General features: G+C 35.4%; 4 protein-coding genes across 4 annotated transcripts; 2 read left to right on the top strand and 2 right to left on the bottom strand.

Annotated features, from left to right (window-relative positions):
• Positions 1-4,150: 4,150 nt before the first annotated feature.
• LOC124405154 (protein quiver) lies at positions 4,151-5,799 on the bottom strand. The gene is made up of 4 exons (XM_046879823.1): positions 5,530-5,799; positions 5,348-5,395; positions 4,901-5,047; positions 4,151-4,625 (listed from the first exon to the last, which is right to left on the bottom strand). The coding sequence occupies exons 1-4, from the start codon at positions 5,552-5,554 to the stop codon at positions 4,384-4,386; spliced, it is 462 nt and encodes a 153-aa protein (XP_046735779.1). The 5' UTR covers positions 5,555-5,799; the 3' UTR covers positions 4,151-4,383.
• Positions 5,800-8,265: 2,466 nt separating this feature from the next.
• LOC124405152 lies at positions 8,266-10,775 on the top strand. Its single transcript, XM_046879821.1, has 5 exons — positions 8,266-8,386; positions 9,189-9,779; positions 10,206-10,313; positions 10,464-10,541; positions 10,622-10,775. Exons 1-4 carry the CDS (start codon positions 8,281-8,283, stop codon positions 10,523-10,525), a joined length of 867 nt encoding a protein of 288 aa, XP_046735777.1. The 5' UTR covers positions 8,266-8,280; the 3' UTR covers positions 10,526-10,541; positions 10,622-10,775.
• Positions 10,776-13,637: 2,862 nt separating this feature from the next.
• Positions 13,638-23,433, top strand: LOC124405148 (4-coumarate--CoA ligase 1-like). The gene is made up of 10 exons (XM_046879815.1): positions 13,638-13,658; positions 15,670-15,969; positions 18,191-18,398; positions 19,659-19,828; positions 20,903-21,098; positions 21,680-21,834; positions 21,915-22,098; positions 22,192-22,523; positions 23,037-23,232; positions 23,325-23,433. Exons 2-10 carry the CDS (start codon positions 15,733-15,735, stop codon positions 23,408-23,410), a joined length of 1,764 nt encoding a protein of 587 aa, XP_046735771.1. The 5' UTR covers positions 13,638-13,658; positions 15,670-15,732; the 3' UTR covers positions 23,411-23,433.
• A 664-nt stretch (positions 23,434-24,097) lies between these two features.
• LOC124405151 lies at positions 24,098-26,284 on the bottom strand. The gene is made up of 8 exons (XM_046879820.1): positions 26,210-26,284; positions 25,908-26,037; positions 25,737-25,830; positions 25,455-25,570; positions 25,131-25,364; positions 24,787-24,992; positions 24,631-24,699; positions 24,098-24,326 (listed from the first exon to the last, which is right to left on the bottom strand). Exons 1-8 carry the CDS (start codon positions 26,238-26,240, stop codon positions 24,172-24,174), a joined length of 1,035 nt encoding a protein of 344 aa, XP_046735776.1. The 5' UTR covers positions 26,241-26,284; the 3' UTR covers positions 24,098-24,171.
• Positions 26,285-26,797: the final 513 nt, after the last annotated feature.

Genomic DNA, 26,797 nt, shown 5'->3' on the forward strand with positions numbered 1-26,797 from the left:
ACAAGAAAAAATAATAATTCTACTTCTTTTTCTCTTCATATACTTAATTTGGGTTTTGTCGAAAACATCTTATAATTATAGATACAATATACGCCTTTACGCAAAAAACGATATCAATTGATATATTTTTATTCTATCAACTTTTATGTATAATATATAAGTAATGAGAAGTAATCCCATAATAACGATTTATGTACACATACATATACATATACATATACATATACCTATGCCTATGTATCTGTATATATATATGTGTACATTTTGAGCCAATTTACTCGCCTACATGTAACGGCAACAGCCTAGAGGACAGCATCGCAGAGAATAAGAGTTAATTACGATTCACTTAATGATCATATTTTCCACCTTGGTAGAAAGTTTTCAAAAATTTCCTTGCTACTACGTCATCATTGTACAGTATAAACTTATATATTTAGCTTGATATTTAAAAGAAAAATATTACTATCTCGAACTAAAATATTCACTTGTACACGGTGATCAAACGTTGATAAGAACTGATTACTTAAAAACCGCTCGAGGTGCCATTCGTGGTTAATTTTTTTTTTTTCACCCAATATGAAATGATGAATAAATTCTTATCACGTCATATAAGAAAGAAATAAAGAATGAAAAAAGTTAAAGAAAACTAACGAAATTAGTTTTCCGCCATAGTGTTAGCAATGCATAACTGATACAATATATCAGTACTGTATTACAGAAATAATGTAAAATGACTTTTGCATGGTCATTAATAATTATATCATGGGTGCAACATATATAACATACGCACTATATATGTATGTATATATAATACATTGAAAATTGAAGATAAAATATTTTACATACATACGGTTCATTTACATATTTAACAATAATAAATTAGCGTTAAACGGGGTCTATAAATTGTATGAATCGTGTACAACAGAACGATGCAATAATTTTCTCTCACCATGGACGATTTAAAAATATATTTATATATATATATATATGTAAGAATAGGACTCGAAAAATAATATACAACACTAAATCGAGTGTTGCTAGTTGACGTTATCCTACGCTCGTTTCGTAGTGGATATAATTCGACTGCGAGGCCAGTTTTCAAATAAATAGAAGAGAATTTTTCTACCACTGACAAAATAGGCACTTAATGCTTTTTTTTTTATTACAAAACATTTGACGACCTCACTAAGGGTTTGTTTCGACGTACCTATTATTATTGATCTTTGATCAATTTTCGAAATTTACTAATTGTAAGGGTTTGATTACTTGTGACCGAAAGAAATGTTTTTGTATAAACGATAAAACGTCGATATGACCCCGCAGTCGCGCGTGCTATAATGAATAAATGACACGACACGAGCTGCATGGCTTGCCAGAGAAATCTCGCTCAACTTTTCGTATAACATTATATACAAGCTGCGAAATTAATTTGGCAAAAGGCTCGAGTATAAAGCCTTTCTGTGAGGAAATGGGCGTTCAGCTTGGACAATCGATCCTTGGTCTCTTAAAGCCTCTATCACCTATACATAACTTGCATAATTTACCGCAAGACGTGCGATAATTAAGCTGAAAGCCCACGTAGTGCTTACTTGCTTTTATATAAGGGTGGAAAGGTGGATGTAGTCTACTTGCCCAAGAAAATTGCGCTTTAGTACTGTTCATAACTGGTAATTTTAAATGTAATGGAATACTTGTCAGTATATAATATCGAAAGATGTGCAAAATTAATTTTTCCATTTAATTAAAAAACTTCGTTATTGTAAAAGCTTTTTCATATTTCTGCAGACAAGTAGTTTAGACGTGGATACGATAGAGTTACAGAAGAAATAGTTGGTGAAATAGTATATAATTGTATATATAGTCTTGCAGTTTCATGCAGTGTAAAAGCATTTTCCACTTTCATTTTACTCTATTTCACGTTAAACATTCACTATACAACAACATAGAGAAAAGTACTTGCGAAATTCATATTCATCCCTAGTACTTACCAAATGTTTAGAAAAAAATTTCGCAATGATAATGAAAATTATGGTTACGAGTGTGTTTCATTTCAACCTATTATCTCGAGTGCAATGATTCAGCATAAATTTCAGGTATTTTGAAATAAATTCAAATTGATTTCATAATAATCCTAATGGATTATTGATAAGGTCTTAATTACTTAAATACCAAAGAATTAAAGGCTCAAATAATACTTGCACCATCAAGCAATTGCTCGACGACTTTAAAGAACGTCATCCGAAGCTATTGCATAACGTTTATATGCGGTGCAAAATGTACAGTAAAATGATGAAGTCTTTTCTCGTTTCGTTGAAGAAAAACGAATCGGATCTAATGTAAAAAATTGGGATTTAGGTGAGCATTTTAAACGTTACACCGCAAAAATCAATATTACGTGTTATATACGCACACATGTAGACTGACAGGAGTCTGTAGATTATGCCAAACGTCGTTCTACTTAAGAAATATCTCAAATGTACACTTTCATTCCTGCACGTATTATAATACAATATTGCCAATATCACTATCTATTATTTTTATACTTCTATCTACGTGTTTTCTACTGGCAAAAATATTTCCAAAAATTATTTACGGTATTGCTGCCAATTTTAATAGTTTTGACATTCTTCAATTATTATTGTATTTATCGTTAAAAATATTTATACTCGCTTTATTATTATATTATTCCTATCTTGATTATTATCATTTCAATATTATTATTATTATTATTATTATTATTATTATTATTATTATCAATATTACTATCGTTATTATTGATGCACAGAATTGTGAAATCTGGAAATATTTTCGTCAATCGTCTATATCTATTATAATATGTGGTCATGCTCAGAACACGCGTGTATAGTTACGCCAATTAGTATGCAGCATTTCATCTACTTGTGTTATATGTCAACGCTCGTTATTCGAGTAAAACATATCTATACACCTAAGGAGATCGAGTCAAATTATGTAAAATGTTGTCTGATAGGTCTTTTGTACATGGATTTAGCTATTAAGCGATTCTTTTCTCAAAGTATTTTTCTGCGATTATCTAATTGTGATAAGTTTTAGTTCTTTTTTGTCTTTGCCTTGTTTCTTGTATTGAGATTTTCTATTTTCACTTTATTTCGAAAACCGACAGTAAGTTACTCAAGACCAATCGAGTATTTCATTCCACATTCTATTTTTCTTCTCTAATATCCGCATACAATTCTGTTAAAGGTAATAGGATGCAAACCAAAATGAAAAATCAATTCAGTAGAGATACTACGTGTAGTTTGATAGTCATAGACTATCCATGTGTATAGTCATTAGGTTGATGCTGTTTTTAGTAATTGTAGTTGAAATAGTTTTCTTGCTTTTTTGTGTAACAAAGAATTATTACGCTAGCATTGCAAACAACTTGCGAAACGTCATGCAGCCCGGTTTTCTTGTTTACAACGGAATGTGTGCCTCTGTATAATTATAAAATGAATGTAAAGTGACAGAAGAAAAACAAAGTTAACGAGTAACTAATTAAAAAATAAAAACTAACCCAAGTAAAGATAGAAAAATAAAAACAAAATTTACAAAATCTATACAATACTTGTTTAAAACCTTGACGAATACATTTTATGAAGGATAACTTGATCCATTATCGTTTCAATTATTCATAACTTCGATCGACGAACAAATTTTAATCCACGGCATATTGCACGCCGGGAAACCAGTCGAACTTGAAAAATTTTTATAGAAAGGTCCAAGTTTACGACGGCGCGTTTTCGTTGATTATTATAATGACTGCGTACCTACTAATGTAGCATATCGAAGACTGATATGTTGAATCTGAATCTAAGACTAAAATTTTTTGTAACAATAATATCAAGAAAACTTCTATACATCTACATTTAAGGATTTCTTCGTATAAACTACGCGCGTAATGTGTACCGAAGTACAAGATATGATACAACGTGCAACGAATAGCCTTTATTCTGCTCAGTTATCAAACAATAATATGATTCGTCAGATTTTATATTCGCACGAACGATGAATGTGGTATAGAGTGCAATTAGAAAAACGGCGGCCAATGTGTTAGTGAGGACCGTCGTGTAACCGTAATTGTTTCAATTCAAATCTAATTTCGTATTGAATTACAAGCTTCGTGACGTCACATTCCGCATCGCACCTCATCTAATCTCTTCAATCAACGTTCACATACCTCTATTCTCTAAAATGTCAAGCAAGCCCTTGCATTAGTTCTATATAATTTCACTACAGGGCTATGCGTTCGCTTTACTACTGAATGGTGAAGTTTCATGTGGTATAATATAAATAACAAGTAAGTAAATAAGTAAGTAAATAAGTAAGTATATATGAGTGTCACTATAGGTATATGGTTCATCATCACAGCGACCTACTAAGCAAGCCTGCAGGAGCTGATCTTAGGATGGAGAGTGTAACGAGAGGTACGAGGATTGCTTGGAGAATGGGGGACGGGAGAGAGGAGATTCCGACTCGATTGCACATATCCTCCTCACAGAAGCACATGTGACCAGTGCCGGTACTTTCCATCATGCACACGTGGTCCACCATAAACAAGTTTATCTGTAGTTGCGACGTACAAGTTCTCCTCACGCTTTCGTAAGCTGAAAACACAATTGTCGAATGTTTCATATTAAATTTTTCATTCCTCACGACCGTTTCGTCTTGCATTATACCGAAAGACTTTTCCGTCAAACTCAACGGTCAACGTCAACGGATAGACAACCGGAGCTACGTTACGATCAGGTGCATATTGCGATGTAACTTTGGTTGTCCAACTGCTGGCATCGACCGGCGAGTTTCACAGAAAACTGTATTGTTATCTGGACAAATTTTATTTCTAGTTTCAAAAATTATATCGCTGTTGTATAATGCTCACGTGACTTGGCATTGCGGACCATCTTGACGCAGCATCCATTGCACGTCATTAGAGGTGGTTGATCACGGGGCAAGGCGGTGTAATTAAAGGGATCCTTGCATCTGAGATCCGTCCACGAATCGCACTGGTAGCAGTAGACAGACCTTGCTGTTGACGTAAGTTTAGGGCAAGGGTTTTAACATGTATCACGCCCTATGTATCTCTGAAGAGGAAATCTTCATTTCACCATAAGTATATTCAATTTCCATGCAACTATTTTTTATTTTTTTTTTTTTTTCTTTTCTCACTTCTAAGAAACCTTGAACAAATTCTTCAAAATATTGCTAAGAAAGTGACTACCGAATCGACATGTAAATTTCTACAAATCTTTATAGATGTGAAAATGGACATGCAGTTCCTATTCTGATTATAAAAATTTTCGTAGTTATGCAATTCGTTATCACTTACTCTGACATTCTGCGTAACTGGCGTTGATGGTAGCGAGTAAAATAGCGGCTGAAAAATGCGAATGGTAAACCATTTGAAAAGCGTTGACATTTGGAGATATCGCGTTACTTGGTTGTTTCTTCTCGAGATGAAATTTTTTATTTTAATGAGAATTGCAACCTTTATGCGAAAAGAAAACTCACCAGCTATCAGATAATCAGACCCCATACTGCTCGCGATTAGTTGCTGCACTTATCGATTGTTGTACTCGTGTCATTCATCGCGGTCCTTTGCGTAATTCTAAGTCTTAAAATGGACTATCGCACCATTGCAACACCATAATTCGTGGCACTTTTTTACGACTTAAGTATATGTATAGTAATTTTTGTTGCATACGATGCCGGTTTATAGTAATTGAATTTCTCCTCGAAATTATTAAACCTTTCAATTTGTGAACATGTTTCGTATTTCTTGCAGCGATGTTTTACCTATGTCTTTGAGCACCTATATATATCAAATTGATGCGATACGGTGGAAAAAATTTTTGTTAATCAACAGGGTACTTTCTAGGTGAACAAACTGCGTCGAATTGCAGAACGGAAACTGAGGATTCTAACTGGATTACAAATTAAACATACTGATTTTTATTCATGTTATATATATATATATATATGTACCAGCTACTATACACTGTATTTTTTACTTCAATCTATCTAGGCCATACCAAGTAATGCAATAATTCCAGAAAATGGTATTAGCGTAAATTAAGGCTTCCCTTGTTACGCAAAATCTTGTGATGTGTATTACTCATAAGCAGTGGAATAATTTACAAAGATTTATTTCTCATTACTATTGAATTAGTCAGCGTGACTAAATTAGGCCGTTTTTAATCCGAATCTGAATTAATTAGGTATCATTAGCAGTTCGCTATTTCATAATTTTTTCATTTAACCCTATGAACTCAATATTTCCTTCGACAATTGAACAGTTTTTGACGCATTGATCTACTCATTGTTAGTCGTAATAATCTCTAGATATAACATTTAAAAATTAAGTAAAAAATATACGTTCAATCAAGTTTATTCATTCAGTTAATATATGTTTAAATTGGCTAATTAAAAACTGCGATAACGCGATTGCAGTACTTAAAATTATCGGTAGTAGAGCTAAACTAGAAAAAAGAAAAACCGGTAGGCATATTTCGCATGTCATATAATACGCGTGAAACCCATATGAGTTCTAAATCAAGTTAAAACGCGCAGGGCAATTATATGCGGAATTGCTATTCGCTGATTCGGTAAGGCATTTTCGTTTTTAAACAATGATTATCCCTGGATTAGGATACGAAATAACTTCGCATGCTGGGATTCTTTTTCTTTCATTTTGCCAGTTTACTGTAAAAAATATCAGGACTAAATGTTGATGAAGAAATATTATTGAAAAATTATTATCAATCGGTGCGCACATACATGGAGATTTGAAGAGATATGAATTTGTTTATTTTAAAATCAGTGGCACATCACCCACATATATGATTAATATTATGTTCACTATATTTATTATTACTACTATGATTATTGTTTTTGTGTATCGTTGTTATCGTTTAAAAAATCCGGACACCGCATCACGATTTATGGAAAACGAGGAACATAATTTATCAACGATAATTCACTTCGAAAATTCAGGTAAACGTCGAAAAGCAGGCATGTCAATTGGTTTGAAAGTAGAACTAACGATGGCGGATCAATATATTCTACTGCAGCGGCACCGCGGAGGAAAGCTCAGATGCTCTGGGTTACACCAAAACAACAAATTTTCCGCGCAAGCGTAAAATGGCAACCGGATCCTGCACCAAGTTTGAATATCGCATTGCTATCTACCAAGATAGATACAACATATAATATAACGTAAGCGCAGTGGAAAATCGAAGGAAGAAATTGGCAGGCTCTATATGTTCTATCGTCATTTTTATTTTTGCATAATTCTCAATTCAACTGCATCAAGTACATATTTTTAACAATTATCCAGTGTCATTCTAGTAACTTGCTTTTTGTAAAAACATAGATAAAATATTCCTCTGACGATTCCTCCGAAGAAAGGTGTGGAAGTAATTGAAGATGATTTTAACGAAATCATCAGGCACAATCAGAATTGTTTTTGCATTTTTCAGAGTGTTATATAACATGTAATAAGCTTGACGGAAAAATAATGATTATCTAAACTTCAATTTCCGACATATCACATTGATTTTATCCCCGAAAAAGCTCTCCTCCTCACTAAAAGCTAAATTTACTGTTTCGAATCACTGTGTCTGAAGCAATGGGAAAAAGTTGTTGCATATCGTCGTTGGTAAATCAATATATTGTTTTTACGTGCCAAATTAATCGATGTATTCGAAAAATTCATAAATTCAATTAATTACCATGAGTTTTTTTTTTTTTTATTTAATAGGATTTTCAAGACTGAGCCACGATGATATAACCAGCTTAATGGCTGATTAATCATTTGTTATAATCAGCATAGTGACAGAACAATGGATATTGCATAACTGGGCTCCATATTACTTATTCCTATTTCATGCCATGAAATGAATAAAACAAAAAAAAAAAAAAAAAAAAAACAATCTTTTATTTATGATGCATTTACTTACCTATCGATCAAACGCTTTTCAATAATAATTTTTATCAGACCGGTATAAATTTCAAGCGAAATCTCTCCCCGCCTTGGATCATAACTTTACTTGGTTTTCAGTGTTTATATTTTTTACTGTCGATGCAGCTTGCGTATAGCGTTGTGTCACATAAAAGTACGGTGGTGCCTCGAATACTGGGTTAAAATTATATTTATATATAAATTTTTTTCCTTTTCATTGTGGATTTTTTTCCCGCGCAATACCGAGTTACCGCATGTATTTATACTAATGACATTTTTCTGTACAGGTGTAATTCTGAAAAATGTCTCATTGGTTTCGCCGTCTTCACTTGCAGCAAGCTGTGCTGATGCTCGTTGTTTCAAACGGCTGCTTGCTGATTGGAGTCAACGGCGGCATATTGCCAAATGGTACGAGAAAATGAATAATATATGTTACACTAAGGTGGCGTAAAAAAACTGACTATTTTTTTTTTCGAGTCTCATGTGACAAAATGTTAGTTTTTGATTTTTTAAGAGCCCATTCCAAAGGACAGCTCAAAAAAAAAAATTTTAAGAGGTGCCTCCAAATTTTTTAAAATGTCAAAAATCGTCGAAAAATTAAATTAAAAAAACTATGTTTTCAGTATTTTGTTTGATTTTTAATTTATGTCGTGGTGTATTGTTATCGATTCCTTCTTACTAAATGAAAGAAAAAAAAATATGAAATTTTAATATGAATATTAAAAGGTCGCTCGAAAAGATCTAAAGAAATGCACCAAAAAATTGAAAAAAAATTATGAGCGATCTTTCAAAATTCAAATTTTGAACTGAAACTTTCAGAAATTTTTCTTTTTTTTTGTCTATAAAATTATACCGTAACGAGAATTATTTTTTTTTTTTAAATCGATTTTTTACGATTTCTGACGTTTTAAAAAATGTGGAGCGAACTCTTAAAAACTTTTAGAAACATCAAAAACTAACATTTTGTCACACGAGACTCGAAAAAAAAAAAAAAAAAAAAAAATTGTCGGTTTTTTTGCGCCACCCTAATTTCACACGTACGTATGTAAAGAAAAACCATTTCTCTGTAAATTCAGCGAGACTTCTATGCTGTTCGATATTCTTTGAAAAAACATCCTACGACGTAATATCGTAATTTATCCGTAATTAGCATAAGATTATTACTAAAATACTCACGAAACTCAGTCCTGTGCTCTCCCGCTTTTCCTAGAACTTGTGCATCTTAATACACCTTCTATCTTCGGCCAAATATCACCACGTGAGCAAGAATGGTTTCGCTTACGCCTGTCACAGCGACCGGATGCCATGTCCCAGTCGATGAGTATTCCACGTAGAAACGAGCGGGATCGTTTTAGACGAGAACTTGCACCCCCTGAGGAGCCTACACAGGAACCTCCTCAGGAACCTGACGACCCGGTCACGCAAAAAATCGTTCCTGGTGACTCGCCTTTCCTAGAACCGTTGTTCCCAAATTTACAGCTTCGACAAATACCAACTGGTGACACCAGTGATGCCCCCAACAGAAGACAATTGTTCGTCCCACAGCGACCGGATGCCATGTCCCAGTCGATGAGTATTCCACGTAGAAACGAGCGGGATCGTTTTGGACGAGAACTTCCACCCCCTGAGAAGACTTCACAGAAACCTGGCGACCCGGTCACGCAGGAAATCTTGTCTGCTGACTGGCCTTACTTACAACCGATGTTCCCACCTAAGCACATTCGACAAATACCAACTGGTGACTCCAGTGATGCCCCCAACAGAAGACAATTGTTCGTCCCCGAAAATGGTGGAATTATAGGTGGGATGCCAATACATGTAACTTATTTCTTACTCATTACTAGCAGAAAATGAAATCAACTTATTCAAGTCGCGTAAAGAACACATTTAAAGCCTACCTAGTTGACCCACTCTAATCTTTTTTACCTTCGTTAACAATTGCAGGTGAAAACTCACCGTTTTTTCATAAAGTTTTAATAATTTCTGATACAATTTTTCGTGTTAGTTGACTTTACGCAGACTTTAGATAGTTAGTATCTGGATAAGTGTGCTACCATAGAGTAGCTTTCCACTGTCGAAACTACTTCTATATGTCATATTAAAAAAGAAAAGATGTGATTAGATTCAGTTCTTCCTACCGTTGTTCATGGCGTTAACAGTGATTCAATTATTATTCACCTCCATCTGCTACACACGTTCATGATCATTTTGACATATTCATTCCTAGACAATCCTGGGACTCATCCACCACTGAAGAAGTGGCTCAAAGAGTCGTTGCCAGATCAAGAATATCATGATCAAGTAGGCGTGATTTCGGGTGGCCAATTTTCGGCAGGTAAGCTGCACCATTTGTTTTGTGAAGTACAAAGTATGTATCGTGGGGATCTTGTTCTTTCCGGAAAATCGATAAAAAAGTATAATCCTGCAAGTTATTTATGAAAGTACTTTAAGCTCATTTCCTCTGACTCATTATTTTTCATTTCAGGCTCAAGTCGCCAGTTCAATGGGGAAGACAGTATAAGAGGAACAGACGGTGAACGACATTAGTCTGGTTTTGGAAAACGTATGGACTTTCATAATTTTTTTAAGTTTTTGGTGCTAATTTAAATCACGTATCAAACTATATAGGTGATTTGGTTGTAGTTGGTGCGATGCTGCTACGCCGAATGATGCAACGAAAAAAAATTTTATGGCTGCAGCAGCGTCATTTTGGGAAAAATAAAAAAACTAATAAGAAAAAACCGAAAAATGTTTTATCGCGTTGTATCTTACTGGCTTTTTCTTTAATTTGACGGTGATAAATTGTATACGATTAACAGGGTATCGAGAATAAATAACATATAATAGGAAAAACTTCCTGTTTCGTGAATGATTAATTGAAAAAAACTGCGTGTTTTTAGTTTCGATTCCAGTATATCTACGGTTAACGACGTAATGAATAATTTATAACAATTCGGTTACTAATCCACATTACGAGTACAACATAGGTGTACAACGCAGTGGCGGAAAAAATTTAACACACTCATTGATATGCCGACTATCATTTGATAAATTATAACCGACATAATGTCAATACATGAAAAATTTGACTTATTGTTAGAGTTGGTTTAAAGGCGGTAAGACGATGTTTGTCCACCTGATAAGCGGACCCATAAATATGTTACAAATAAATTTTGATGGGACGCAGGGATGTTCTAGAGGTAAATAGAAGTAGAGGACAAATATTAAACACAACTATTCCGAAGCCCATTCGATTGGAACACCCGTCGCATAGAATTTCGGATAAAATTTTAATTTGGTAAGTATCTGGGAAATTTGGAAGTATCCTCTATGTAGTATACTTGTAATACAGAGAGCCACGCGATTCTCTATAATTTAGTTTTAAAACACGCGATCACAACTATTCAATAAATTATAATGCAAGCGATTAGCGGTTTTGCAAAAGGCAAAGTAACACCACATACGTATTTTTTTATTTACGGTGTAGAATAATTCGCTAATAACTAGCTGATGGTCATAAAAATGGCGAGAGTTTGCAATTAAACATCTGAGTTTCACCTGAACTTTTCTATGCATATGTATATTTCGTTCGTATCTCCGTCCGGTTGTTACATAGCTTTAGTGAGACACACAGCTGATAAAATATTCTTCGACGAGCTAACATACATGCAATAATAAATAAAATTATTTACATGCAATGATAAACTAATCGTAAGCTCGTGATTAGAAGCTTGTATTTGCGCATGTCGAATCTATACGACGGTAATTGTGCAAATAAATACAGTCCCGTTTGACGTTTATCGATTCATTTAAAAAGTGAAATTTCCAGAATTCATTAACAGCGTATTCGAGGAATTGAATTTTTTGAAATTTTTTTTTCATGCTTACAGTAGGTACGAGTTAATTATAATCAACATTCGTGTTGCAAACAATTTTTTATATTTCAATATTTCGAAAAAATTAACGTCCTCTAAATCTATTTTCTGCTTAGTGACCATTATTCAATGAATCTGTTGTATGCAACACTAGATTTATTTATCTAATTACCGAATGGGTAGTAAACTGTGTACAAATTATCCGTAAAAATCCATATGAACAATCCACAAATAGTACAATAATAACGACTGTGATTTATAACGTTAGTGTAAACGAACTTGGTGTGCGTATGAAATCAAATGTATCTCCCACTCTTTTTTTATCTCTCAAGCTTTTCAAACTGTCACGATATATTATATTAGGATATACCCATTGATTGAGGTCAACAAGACTATAGTAAATTGTAAGTCACTAATGTAAGTACAGACAGCAGATAACACCTACGTAGAGATAAATTTTTAATTTAGAAAATAGAACTAAATATTCTCCGTTGCAAGTGGTTGGGAATAAGAATTGCTTATTGAGCGTGTAAGCATTGAGCATTTCGTATAAATATAAAAGGTATTTTTATTCATTTCAAGTGATATAATTAGTGCAGAATAAAAAACAAACAAAATGCAAAATCAAGTGTGCGTGTCAATCTCCGGTATACATGATATACCTCACAATCAGTCATTTACTCTGCATACGGTTTATCAAGTTTTTATCTGGCAGATTAGTTCAACGCTCGCTACAATTCAAGACTGATGTATATTGCAATGAACTTAGGACTGCCGGAAAGAATATATGTTTTGCAGATAAGTGATTTCAAATTTTGCACGATGGATGTACCTACGTAAGTTTCAATAAAATTTGCACAGTGAAAAAAAATGTCCAAATATGAGTCGAGAGGTGATTATCCGTTTTCATGCGAATATTGAACTTGCTCAGGTCTTCTAACATGTTAATAAAAATACATGTGTGTATACGTGACGTATGTACATATATTTAGTGCAAAGGTATGCAAACAACGGTCTCGTGAATCGAAGACGACTTTCTATTTGCGAAAAGGTCGGCGCGTCTAGTAGACGAATATATGTATTATGTATAGGAATAGATTATATTCATTCCTCGTAAGAATTTCTGGTCTCAGTTTTTGTGAAAGATTTTATTTCACTCGAGAGTAGACGAAGAGAATAAAATTCTTTCCGAACAGGTGAAGTTGCATCTCGTTTAAGGATCAGTGCGCGTTGATTTGTGTTGTTGCAACGTGCACCGAGAGGGACGAACGATCAGGGCGGGGTGGAAATTCGAAATTTGAAACGTTCCAAAAGTTCCAAATTTCGAACATTTTCAGTTCAGTGAATTTCTTCTTCTTGTCGAAACTTCACCATTTTGATCTTTATTTCTTTTGGATTTCTGATAGAAGGTTTTTCTGCTTCTCGACACCCACTCGTTGACTAAACAACGCTGTGTGAGTATTTATATTTAAATTTTCAAAATTTTCTTGTTTCCTCAAAGTTTGATTTCCACACTTCAACTTTCGCCACAAAATAATTCGGAATTTCGCGCTTTCGGAACTTCAATTTTCAAATTCCGAACCTTAACCCGCCCGAATTATCATTCCCTTCCATTATTCACCGAGAATCCTCATATCCCAACCTAGTGTCGAATGATGAGTGCGAGAAGCGTCGCGGTGGGGATGCGGCGAAACGTCGCGTTGCTGCGGCAGCTCGACACGAGTCAAGCGATTCGGGCAGAAATATCTTACGTTAGTGTCAGTTAGGAGCGCGAACCGGTTGGCAGCTAACTATAAGGCGCATAGGTAAGGTATAGCGCATACCTTAGCACTACCTATTATTAGTTGATCGAGTTGTCACGCGGATTTTCCAGCTGCCTGATTTTCCGCACGCTCGGACGCGGCGTTTAAATTCCCGCAAACCCACACATCGCCGCAAACTTCTGATTGAGCAGCATCCGTTAATCGATTCTCGCGCCGATTTTCACCCACGCGTTTACCGCACAGTGTCCGAGTTACTTTGCACGGATAACATTATTACCGCAACTCAAAAAGTACTCGAAAGCTCCATTACTTCGTAAAAGTGACTTCGCGTTTCGCTTTCTCTTTAAATGAATCGCGTAGTCATAAGCTTCGTGATAAAGAAAAGAGAGGTGGCGCCTGCGTAGTGCCAATTTGATTTGCTTGCAGCGAGTTTTGAATACGTATATATACATATTAATAAGTCTCTTAACCGGTTGCTGATGTTTTGCCTTGCACGTAAATGTCGAGTGTCTTGTGTTTACTTGCTCTCGCTATTTCGCTTATTAGCATACGTTGTTTAGTACCAGTTGACGCAATTTGCATTTTCTTTTTGCACGTTATCGAAACACTGCCACAATATTTCTCATCAACGACAGTCCGGATTACTTCAGGCCAATCAGCTACAGGAGAACTTGACATTGGTTGAATTTGAAACGTGTCTGGTGTTCGAATGTTGCCAATTTTTCTATATTTTGACTGGAAATTTTGCCGCGGCTTTCTGGCGCACTTAATGAAAATACTTCCAGTATAATCTGTTGCTTTCCTTTCATCATCTTCCTTGTTACTGAATGTTTATCGGTTACATTACGAATGATTGATCGTCTGCTGCGTGTATAATGTATACACTGTTCCAGTATTATCACACGCTTCGGGTCAACTATATGCCATATTACTGAATGATTATTTTTCTTTTTACCGATAACTTATATTCCACAGCGGTTATGTGTGCTCAAAGAAATTTCTAATTGTGCTCATGATTTTTTACTGTAAACAAGAAATACTATTGTGGGTAGAAAATAGAAATAAGTTTTATAACTACAACCAGAAAATCTAGTATGTGCTACTAATTTTTACTTGATTATGGTCACTTGTATTACAGTTTCGTGTAACTTTTACAGTAATTTGATCTTGATGCGACAATAAATTAAACAAACGGATTTAATGTTGCAGTAACCAGAATATGTTGTACTGACAACTGTAGTTACACTGAATTGTTACTCGTATTACGTTTCCCTGTTATTGCAACAATATTTAATCCGTTGTTGTAACGATACACGTCTAACTGAAAATCTCTATTAATTATAACAAATTAAATTCGACTCATTGCCAGGACATATTTTTGGGCAGGACACGGTGGAAACGTGTGAAAATTTCCGAATATGTTTGTCATTTATTTGGCACACTTTGACTAATGATGCAACTTTTTATTTGCCTCAAAAGCTCGTTAACGCTCACGATTAGTTTAGTAGTAGAAGTAATTTCTAGCACAATTTAGGTATTTCACTTATCGGGTAAAAATAAGGAATTGTAATCTCGGTATTTCTGTAGTAATAATCAATTCTCTGATAAGAATCATTCCTCAACCATTTAACGTGTAAGTATTTCGTAAACCATGACCAATATCTGATTGTGATAGCACGAATACAGTTCTGTTTTCCAAGAGAAAATTTCGAAGTATGTATTGATGATATATTAGCTAGTAACTGGAATACAGATTAGATACTAATATTAGTAGCCAGTAAGCATTACTCGACAATTTATTATTTATATTGTACTCATATAATTTCGTACATTAACATATCAACAAGTGTGTAAATAACGTCGTAGAAAATGGACCAAAACTTCGTTTAAACGATCAGTTCAGTTCAAATTCAAGTTTCTCCTTGCTTTCTAAATAGCATGCACTGCTATATTTAATTTATACAGAAATAATAATAAGTGTAATATAAAATGATGCGGGATTAATTACCCGCGAAGTAAAAAACTTTACTAAAAATTTATTCCAAATTTCCAGCAGCCTGTCGACTCGGAACTCAAACACAATTTCCAACGGGGGTGAATATTCGAAAAAGAAAAAATGACCACTCTTAGACGCGGTACCCGGCGGATGTGGGATCTGATGGAGAATGGGAAGATGATTCGTAACTCATCGTCAAGGTTCATATCGACGGAACCAAAGAGACCGGGAATTCAGGATGGAAAAAACGGTGAAAAAATTTTCAAATCCCCCTTCTTGAGCACAAATTATCCAACGATGCCTGTGCACGAATTTGTATGGGAAAACGTGGGAAATTGGGGAGATAAAGTAGCCCTGGTGAGTGAATATAATTATTCATAAGCGAATTGTTGATTTCGAAATGATAAATTTATTCGAAGAATTAAATTACGCAAATCAGGCAACGTGCGTTCATTGCTTTGTCAGTATTGTTTCGTTTTGTTTTTTTAAACAACGTGACACTGCACAAAGACTATACCGAATGCATGAACTGTGTACTTACCATTCTGGATTATAATTAATGGATGGGTAATAGTCGTTGCTGGTTTAATTCTCTCAGACATCGTCATGAATAAATTAAATTACTCTTTTCGTAACTCAAGTTGTTAGGTAGTAAGGTAGGTTATAGGTAGATGTATATATGTTGCATATACGATTACAATTATTCATAATATTATTTAATATTATGTATACCATGGCTGATGAAGACCTCATTACATGGTAGCTGAAAACAGGCTGTTTGTTACATTGTGATGATAATTTTATACGACATGTGAATTTTACTGTCGTTGAATGATCAGCCTGTGTGCATAGTCTTCGTGTCGTAGCAGATAAGGATGACTAAATTTATTACACTTCAGCAAATCATGCTTATTCTGAACTTTCAAACTTGAGTGAAAAGGGTGAGAAATTATTTTTTTCCTGCAGAAAGTTTGTAATTATCTTCTTGTTGAGTTTTTTATTTCCGAATCGCTAAGATTGATCATATTTTTTATTCCATATAATCACTTTCCGCAATAATGTGTTAAAATAACACGGAGTATTAAATTAAAATTACAAGAAAGAGATCGGAGAACAACGATTCTTCAACTTCCTTTGTGAAGTTCAAGTTGAATCAAGATACTGATAATATTAAAGTTTTATCATCTCACCATAAAATTATGACAATATCAGTATGAAAAATCGAACATTCGAATTCATCAACGATCTCCCAATAATTCACATATGCGAGTGATAAAAATAAAGTACTTTTAAAAATCGGAAAACAAGAACACACACTACTAAAACCATATTCTCATTATAAACACATTAATAGTATATAATTAAAAACATAACATATATAATAACATAAAATATTACATAATTTGCCAGTGTATAGATATAAAAGTAACAAAGTGATCCGGAGATTTGATACTTTCGATTGCCAAGTTTGCGATGATTAATGCGAAAGTCCAAAGAACCAATTCCAAACTCCAAGTTTCAATCCGCAAGTGCGTAGACATATGTAAGATAAGAACCCTCGATTCATAATCATATCGTCAATTCCTATATCTATATAAGTTTGTACTTTTAAGCTTTAATTCGGGTTCATACCGCTATCACAAATACAGTTAGCATGAATGTCAGGGTAATGAGTAAACACTAAGTACATAATGAGAAATCAAATATTTGGACTGCGTAGATTTTAGATTGTACAGAACGCGATATGAATTTTCTTTCACTCGGACACAGGGCCAAATTTAAATGTGCGGAAGCCCTAGGGCGACAAAAAAGTGGGAGGTCCCTAATCATTTTTCAAACGAGCTAGCCAACTTTCATTTCTACAGTGTTCCGACAATTTGTTCTTCGACAAATACAATCCAAATACCAAATATAAAAATTCCGAACAAAAAATTTTTTCAAAATTTTTGCAATATCCGAACCGTCTGACCAATATCATTCAAATTTTATACCAACGTTACTTTTAGACAACTTTCAAAAAAGAAAATCAGTACGATATTTTGAAATTTGCAAATTAGAGCGATTCGACAATTTGTCAAACAATTCAAAAGTCATAAAATCTGAACAGTCGACCGATAATTCCCACACTGAATACCGATCGTCCTTCCACGATTTTGTTTATAAAAAACAAGTTGTTTTTAAAAAATCTGAAAATTTGTGGAAAATAACTTGGCCAGAGAGGTTTGCCAAAAATTTCAAAATGCCGTAAAATTCGTAACTTTCGAGTCAGTGAGTCGAAATATTTAGTGAATGTAGAGGTTATATAGATTAATATCTATGCGAGACGGGAGCACTGTGGGTCAAACCATTCACAAGTTATTATCGTTCGTTAATCGTTAACAGCACCAGTCATACGCGCACACACACACACACACACACACACGTCTGGTCATTCTTTTTAAATATGATTTTTCGATATTTTAGAACATTTTGAACACATTGACATCGGAAACTGGAAAAAAAAATTTCTATACTCATTAGACTGCAATTTATGTATGCAATTGTATTGCAATTAGGTTAACGCATATTTTTTTTACAGAAATGTGGGGTCACTGGACGTCGGTACACGTACGCAGGTGCCAGAGATGCGTCGAATTGGGTTGCAAGAAGCCTTTTAAATATGGGTTTTAAGAAAGGTGACGTCATCGCTCTGGTACTACCAAACCTGCCGGAAACCGCTATCGCTTTTCTAGGATCAGTTGAAGCCGGACTCACCGTAACCACCGTTAATCCCCATTACACAGTTGGTAATCGATTCAGTCTTTAACCATTTTCTTTCTCAATTGTTTCTTGAAAAGTCTAAGCTCTACTACGAAATAATGCATGGCGAGTTGTTTTTTTTTCCTGGTCTTTACCACATAATTGCACTCCGTTGAATTACATACATATATGAATGAGATTTTCCAACCACATTAGCGGTTCTACGAAAAAAAAAATTTCAACACGGCTCAGACTTTTGACTTTCGTACGATAAAACGATTTTTATCGGTTTTTCTTCTTATTATTATTAATTTTACGATTCGATCAGGTGAATCATTCAAAACTTGTGTAGAATAACTTGTGGAGTGGCAGTTGTGACAAATTTGGGGCAAAGAGATGGAGGAAATAGTAAATGATCAAAATAATGTTTTTCACTAACTTGATTTTATCGTTGCCTAACTTTTCCATTTATTTGAACGTTTTCATTTTTTAATTAATTGCATGTATTTTTTCAACGAGCTGCAATGCTCACGCATCTTTCCGAAGACGTATAAAGTCTGGTAAAAATAAATTCTACGTAAAACTATAATAAAGTTCAGTTCGTTGTAAATTGTAGGAAATATTTGAAAATCGTAGAAAATTGTCCCAAAGCGTAAAACATTGTGAAAAATCGTAGTATTTTCCTACGATTGAAATATTATTTTTGAATCATCACCAAATGTCGCGTCTCTTTGACAAGGGAAACTTATCGCAGAGAAGTTAAATACGTAGCAGAATGTATGTCTACATTTGAAGACTGATCTTCTCATCAATGAGTTCAAAATCTAAACAGACTTAGAGAATCTATCGCATACTTTTGGACCACCTTGTCTCAATTAGTGAGTCCTATGAGAAAACTAAAATTTTACATTCTTTCTAAATCAGAAATGTCACGATATTCTACAACGAATTATATTCATTTAAAAATTTGATATACGAAAAACGATCGCGCAAATACAAGTCATTCTACAATTATTCTCAAAATACGACGATAATCTGCAAAAAATTCTATGCCAGAACTGCAAAGTGTCCTAATTTCTCTGCTTAACGGTAAAATCAAATTTCTAGTTAGGCGTGGAAATTATTTCCACCAGAGAAGACCACGGTATAATTAAAAAGAAAAACAACGCAAACAGATGCACTCGTACTTGGCAATATTCGAAGTACATCGATACATTGATTGTGTCAAAATGTGGAAGCAGATAAACATCTTCATGCCTGCACGGCGTGCATCGCGGTGTGCTGATGTATGACTTCGTATTTTTCAGACGAAATAAGTAGGCAGTTGATAAATGCGGGAGCTAAAGGTGTAATTACTAACGCTGAAATAGCAACGGTGGTACTGAAGGCAGCCCGCGATTCGCTACCGTCAAAATCTCCGTTTATTGTAATCGACGACGCGACGTTACCTGTGCCGTCGGGATCGATACCTTTCAAGGTAAAATGGTATTGCAAATAAGCCAACTTGTGTGGCCTTGCACTTTACACTTACTTACTCGTCATAACTACTTACCATAGTCACGCTCTACGCTTAAGGTAGCGAATGGAAATCGACTTATGGCTGCAAAATACGACGCGCCAGTCAGTTAAACTAATTTGTTCGAAAATTACATGACAGCTATCGCGAGTGTGTTGCATTTCAAGCAACTTACGTATTACGAGATTCCGTATCAAGCACGCCGTACGATAAGCGCGTGTGAATGGATACCTTTGTATACACTTTATACACATGTCATAACAACAGAGATAACAAATGTTTTCTGATCGCATGATTCATCTAATCTGACGATTATTAACTCCGCTTATATAAACGTACGGATTATACGCTGCAGAGGGTTCGTTTTTACTTAGATTGGTCATGATGTCTGAATTCATAATCGACACAGCTGTTCTATTAATTTTTATTCAATTATGGCACAAATATCTTTAATTGTTTTATACTTAATTTCCCATTGTTTTCATTTATTTCTAATTCATTATCGTATGTTTATCTAGGTTTCAAAAGTATCGTAAAAGAAAAATGTAGTAGCAACGAATCGTGAGCAGCTCGTGAATAATTGACTTATCATCAGTATAGCGAATTATTATTGCTCTTTTTCGCCATTGTTTATCAAACGTAATTGCGAATATGTTTTTGAGAAATTGTGAAAATATTAACGTGATATTCTTGCAAGAGTGTGTGTCATTCAAGACGACTTCCGGTATACATATCATATACTCAGTCTAATGTGAAAACGAAAACCTCGAATACTTCTTCCCAGTAATGCATACAATTAATTTAACATACCGTGAATAACTTAGGTATAGAATTTCATGCAATTTAATAAGCGAAAATATTGCAAATCTTAACACTTGCTTGTAAAATTTTACAGCGTAATATTTAAAAAATATAGACACCATTCAAAAAATTTTACCCAATTTATGACCAATTTTATTTACTACAAGTTTTGGGAAACTTGGATATTACTCTGAATGTGACAGTTTTCGTAATTCATTTGTTATTTCACTGTAGGATCTCATCGATAAAGGCAAGTCATTGCCGCCAGTGTCAAACCATCCCTGGAATATCGACGATGTAGTCGTTTTACCGTACTCCAGTGGTACGACAGGTCTTTCCAAAGGCGTAATGCTGTCCCATAGAAATTTGGTCGCCAACATGGAACAAGTGAAGGCTAGTACTGAGCATGGCGTGTGGAATGAAACTACCGGTAAGTGCATGACAATCAGTGTGAATCAAGTAACACGCACGTAAACCTACGTGATTTTCACAACCTGATATTTTAGTTCCCAAGATTTTATCGAAGGTTGAATTATAGTGAGAACATTGTTGCCATCATTTTGTTGAGCGTGAAATGAAGCTGAGTAATTTATCAGTGCTGAGAGCGATTTTACAGCTTAAATCCAAGCTGAAGCGTGCGAAACGGAAGCCATATTAATTTTGCTACGGGTTTAAACTTCCATGCCAATAATATGAGAAACAATTTTCATGAGCTTATTGTTAGCCAGGTTTTCAGCAGGTCTTCGTACTTCATCCGGAATCGATGGATCTTGGAAATCATTAACAACATTGCATAAAAAAGAAACTCTTGGAATTAAGATTGCCTATACAAATCACGCCTGTAACTTTTCATTGATATTTCACAAAAGAAAGATCAAAATGAGATTGGTTATTCGGGTGTTAACGAATCACCCCTTTAAAGAGTCCGCCTGCAATTTTTAACCGTTCTCGGAGTAATTGTATTTCAGGTCTATTCAAATCTCTGGATTGTAAAGTGACTCGCCTTTTCAGAGACTTATCAGGAAATCGTGCCATTGTTACTGCCTACCTTTCACATATACGGAATGAACGCTGTAATGCTGCCAAATTTGAGACTGGGAGTACAGCTCATCACTCTTCCGAAATTCACACCGCAAGGGTTCGTCGACGTTTTTGAAAAAAACAAGGTGAGCAAACACATTATCGTTTGGAAAAAACGGATCCTAGTGTTTCGCCATTTTTACACCATGTTACATGCTTACCCCAGGTTACATGTTTCTTCCTCGTGCCTCCGCTGCTTCTGTTTCTGGCCACAGCCCCAATGGTCACAAAAAAACACATCGAATCAATTCACGCGATGACAAGCGGCGCTGCTCCGATTGCCGGTAGCGACGTTGAGAGGTTTTATCAGAAGTTCGACATTGATCAATCGAAACTGAAATTCATACAAGGTGAAAATTATTCTAAAGAAAAATGAGTGGGTAATATCTTCGTCACATTTGATTTCCTCATATCGAACAGAATTCTTTTTCCTTTTCGTTCAGGGTACGGACTCACGGAAACCTCACCGGTTACGTTTCTGCAAACACTTAAGTCGAAAAAGTACGCCAGCATCGGCAACCCGGTCTGTGACACCGAAGCTCGGCTGATCGACCTGTCGACCAACGAGGACATCGTCACCCCCGGAAAAACTGGGGAGCTCTGGGTCCGCGGTGACCATGTGATGAAGGGTTACTACAACAACGAGGAGGCAACTAAGAACACTCTCACACCCGATGGATGGCTGAAGACCGGGGACATCGCCTACTTCGATGAAGAATTTGACTTTTACATCACCGACAGACTGAAAGAACTCATCAAAGTCAAAGGGTTCCAGGTAATCCATTTACGAAGTGATGAATTTGTTACAGAGAAGATAGTAGCTCGGGTTGCACGCTAGTCCATAAGCGGCATTATAAAGTCGATACAAAAATTTAACTACCTATAAACTGACAAAAAGTCGTAGCAAAATGGTAACTCATTACCACAGACCCAATATATTGAGATCAGGACAAACACAGACATCGCATGTGGCATGCGCCATAGTGCAAGTAATGGTAGGATTGACCACATTAGGTAATGATTGAAATGTAAAAGCATCTCCTGACTATATTTTGCCAAGAAAATGTCAATTTATCGACAACTTTTATTCTATCGACGATAACTTGACAATGTAACGAATATTCGTGATCTTTTGATCGGCATGTCGTCAACTATTGATTTCAAATATGCCTTCTTGGGCTGTCTGCATTAGTTGACTTGTTTTTCCCCGGCAATAAGTGAAACATGAGTTGATTGTGGGAGTGGGAAGGGACACTTCCAATAATGATAATGCATTTTTCCTCGTCAGGTGCCACCAGCGGAACTTGAAGCTCTGCTCAGAACGCACCCGGCCATTGAGGAAGCGGCTGTTATCGGTATTCCCGACGAACGAAGTGGAGAATTACCAAGAGCGTTTGTCCTGCTCAAAAAGGATAAGACCCTTAAAGAAAAGGAGGTGCAAGACTTTGTCAAGGGAAAAGTTTCCGATTATAAGGAACTGAAAGGTCTTAACAGCTTTCATATGAATATTACCTGCACACACTTACATATATACATTATATTTTGACTAATTATTTTCCGTGATTTATTTCTTCAGGCGGTGTCATCTTCGTTGATAACATACCAAAAAATCCATCTGGCAAAATTTTAAGGAGAGTATTGAAGGAGCAGAATGTGAAATGAAGAACGATTCGAGCTTTGACTCTGGATTCTTCCTCCTAAATGTCAAAACGTTCCTGAATCGTACATCTCTGCTGCAGTCGAGTCCTAGACTCTGATATTATAATTAGAACTACGTTCCACTTACGATTCGCCACGTGTAAATTTGTATATATTGAATATTTTTACGTGTAAAAATTGGAAGGGGTTATAATTGAGTCATATGTTTTGTATATACGCACTTTAATGGTTACGCAGGTTGTTTGCCCAAATGTTAATTGTTGGAAGTGGCAAACGCACAGTTGGCACTTTTTACTTGTTGTTTTTGAGAAAATTATATAATTTATCAACAAATGACTTTACCTTGGAGAGAAATTTTATACAATCCAAAAAAAAGAATAACGTATTACCTTATATATTCACTTGCATTTTCTACATAACGTCGGATTACATATAAATTAATAATAAAAAATTCATGTGTGAAAAGTTAGGTGAAAAATTTGCTAATTAGTACTTATTATTATTGAGCCGTGCATAATATATTAATCCAAATTTTTTTTTTATTAAAAAAGTTTTACAATCTTGAAAACGTGATACTTCGAAATGACTTTTGACTGTATTCAGTCTTTCATTAATGGTTACCACATTTTGTAGGTACCTAATAATTTGATAATGATTTAATATTTGATACATTAGAATTAAAGTATACTGGTAAAAATTCGTTTGGTTAAAAAAAATGTAATAAAAACTAATGTTAGTGACATATAAAACGTGTATGCAAAACCCTATGACTTCTGCAGTTTCGGGTACAGATTTATCTTGGACTGTTCAATGCCGTACTGAAGCCAAGCTATTATGGGCCATTTCTTCATTATCAGGAAAGTAAAGTTCATTAAATAGTTGTAAAACGCACGGACAAAGATACCGATGCCGGGAGTGCCTGAAAGCGATAAAATCGTGATTATGCAAAACTGCATAAAACAGCGAGAAACGTAACATATTATGTGCCAAAGTACATGTGCCAGTACAAGTGACCGCACCAACCAGTGAATAAACGTTTCAATTCGCCTTCATAGGATCCTCATAGTCATTCACTGGTCGTTTCACCTGCTGCATTCACTTGTAAGGTATTTATTTCCGTTCTTTGTCATTAAAATTAATGCAGTTCGACTTTGTCTAATTATAGTATACGTTTATTGCGAATAATTGAATTTCATTAAAAAATTTCAGGCATTTATAATTACCACACAGTTTGTGAGATGCTTCACGGTATTTGAGTACCAGCCAGCTATACGTGCTCAGAGGCCTTGTATCTGGAAAATCATTAAGGCGATTGGACAATCATCTTCTGTCACGGAAGATGAATCTGTCGATAAAATAATACAGAAAAGATAACTCACATGGCACCCTGTTCAACTTGTATGAGAACGCAAAAAGAGCTCCGGTATCTATGCTCATGTCGATGCTCCACATCCCATCCAGCAGCGCTGTCGTCATGTCGATAAAATTCGGAGGAACTTCTTCGAAGTACTTTGCAAATACCTCGGCCTGCAATCTTCTGCACAATGCCGTAGTCTCAGCTTCGTTCTTCCGGCAAATGTTCAATCTGCAACACAAGTCATATGTATGGGACATTCCATGCCAACAACAAATTATTGTGTGATTAATTGTACATTGGCCTAATTGATTTTTCAGTTATAACTGAAAAATGTAAATATAAATACGCGCGGGAATGACAGTTTACCGATCTGAAATGCCAAGCATATGTCCAACGACTCTCAATACGTGATTGATTCCCTCTCGCTCTTCCTTGGTGTTTGTCAGACCTAAATATTCCGGTTCCAGCAGAACGTAGCCGATCAGACCATACTGAGTGAGCGCCATGTCCCGATGAGTGATTCCCCCGATTCCATCACGGAGAGCTCGTCGATTTGCAAGGCAATGCTTCCAGCGAACTGTATTCGTTGACTTGAACCAACTTGAGCGAAGTCGAACAACCCAAGGTCAGACATGATTAAACTTATTCTTTCTACATATAACGTGACGAAGTCTAGGTCCATTCACTTACTCCGAATTATCATTGTTCGAATCCGCCATGTACCACGCCCGAGTATGTAAACTTGTTTCGAGATATCTTTTGAACGCTGCGCATGCCGTTCCACTCTTTTTAGTATAGATGAGAACCTGCAATGAAGAGTATAAATCGAATGAATTCAAGAATAACAAGGAGTAATGGCGATACTCTAAGGACCGCTGTTGGCGCGAACGAATTCCATCTTTCTTCTAAAGTTACAAGTATCACCTCCAATTATCACATTGCAAAATACTTCATAGATACTATAATACAAACCTTCAAAATCGAAGGAACCGCCAGTACAGCTACAAGACCAGATATGATTGCGGTGGTCAGCCCAAGGCTGTTAGAACGGTAGTAATCTTGCCCTCTGTGATGTCAAACGGAATTTATATGGCCGTTCCAAATCATCATTAACTCAGCATGGAAACTTGAGTTTACACTTACGCTTTGTACAATTTCTCATCATACCACTCAGGCAGATCAGCTGATGTAACTTGCTCAGACTCATCGTAGTCGATGGTGTCTTCGTCGGCTACAAGAATCCGGAAATGCTCATCCACAGTCGCAGGCTGGGCTGTGAAATGCATCCCATGGTGACAAGTTTTTTAAATTGCTATTTCTGTGCATGGTTTTTGAATTGATAACGCAGCTCGATAAGCATCTCACAATTAAATGTAATCAAATCAACGCAACGTTTGATACTTGAAAAGTGGCGTGGACTGCAATTTTTCTCTTTCTGTACTTACCATCGTCAATGTGTTTAGTCTTGGACCGCATCGTATCGATCGTAACCCTTGATCGTAACTGACGATGAGTATGGAAAGCCGTTCAACAACTCTTACTTTCCATCCAATTACACAGCGCGCTGATGTTACCCCCACTGGAGATTAAATTCGTAGCTTGACGAGATGAAATGGATCTGCGCAAGTCAGTCCGTAAAAAATTTGCCTGATAAGCCCTTTTACATGGCCAGATACGAATCGTCCATATCAGGTCTGAATGAAAATTATGGATCAGGACTATATTATATGACTATATATAAATATTTATCATGCTTATGAAACACAGACGTACATCTTATGGTCCATTCGAATTAGATTAAGTTCTATTCTGGCATAACTTGTGTTGGCCTATTTTTTTTAGCGATTTAAAAATGTTTGTTTTTAAACAAATAGAGATATCTCCGATAATTGATACATTATTATCGATATTATCATTCCCCTATCTTCGACAAGTCATTTCAGAGATAAGAGTGTTTTACTTTTACTTTGTTTATTATTTCTCAATTCTTATCGTACGATGATTGTCAACGACATTACTTATTTGTCAAGTCA

This window comes from Diprion similis, chromosome 4 (genome assembly GCF_021155765.1).
Source record: "Diprion similis isolate iyDipSimi1 chromosome 4, iyDipSimi1.1, whole genome shotgun sequence".
In the NCBI taxonomy this organism is placed as follows: Eukaryota; Metazoa; Arthropoda; class Insecta; order Hymenoptera; family Diprionidae; genus Diprion; species Diprion similis.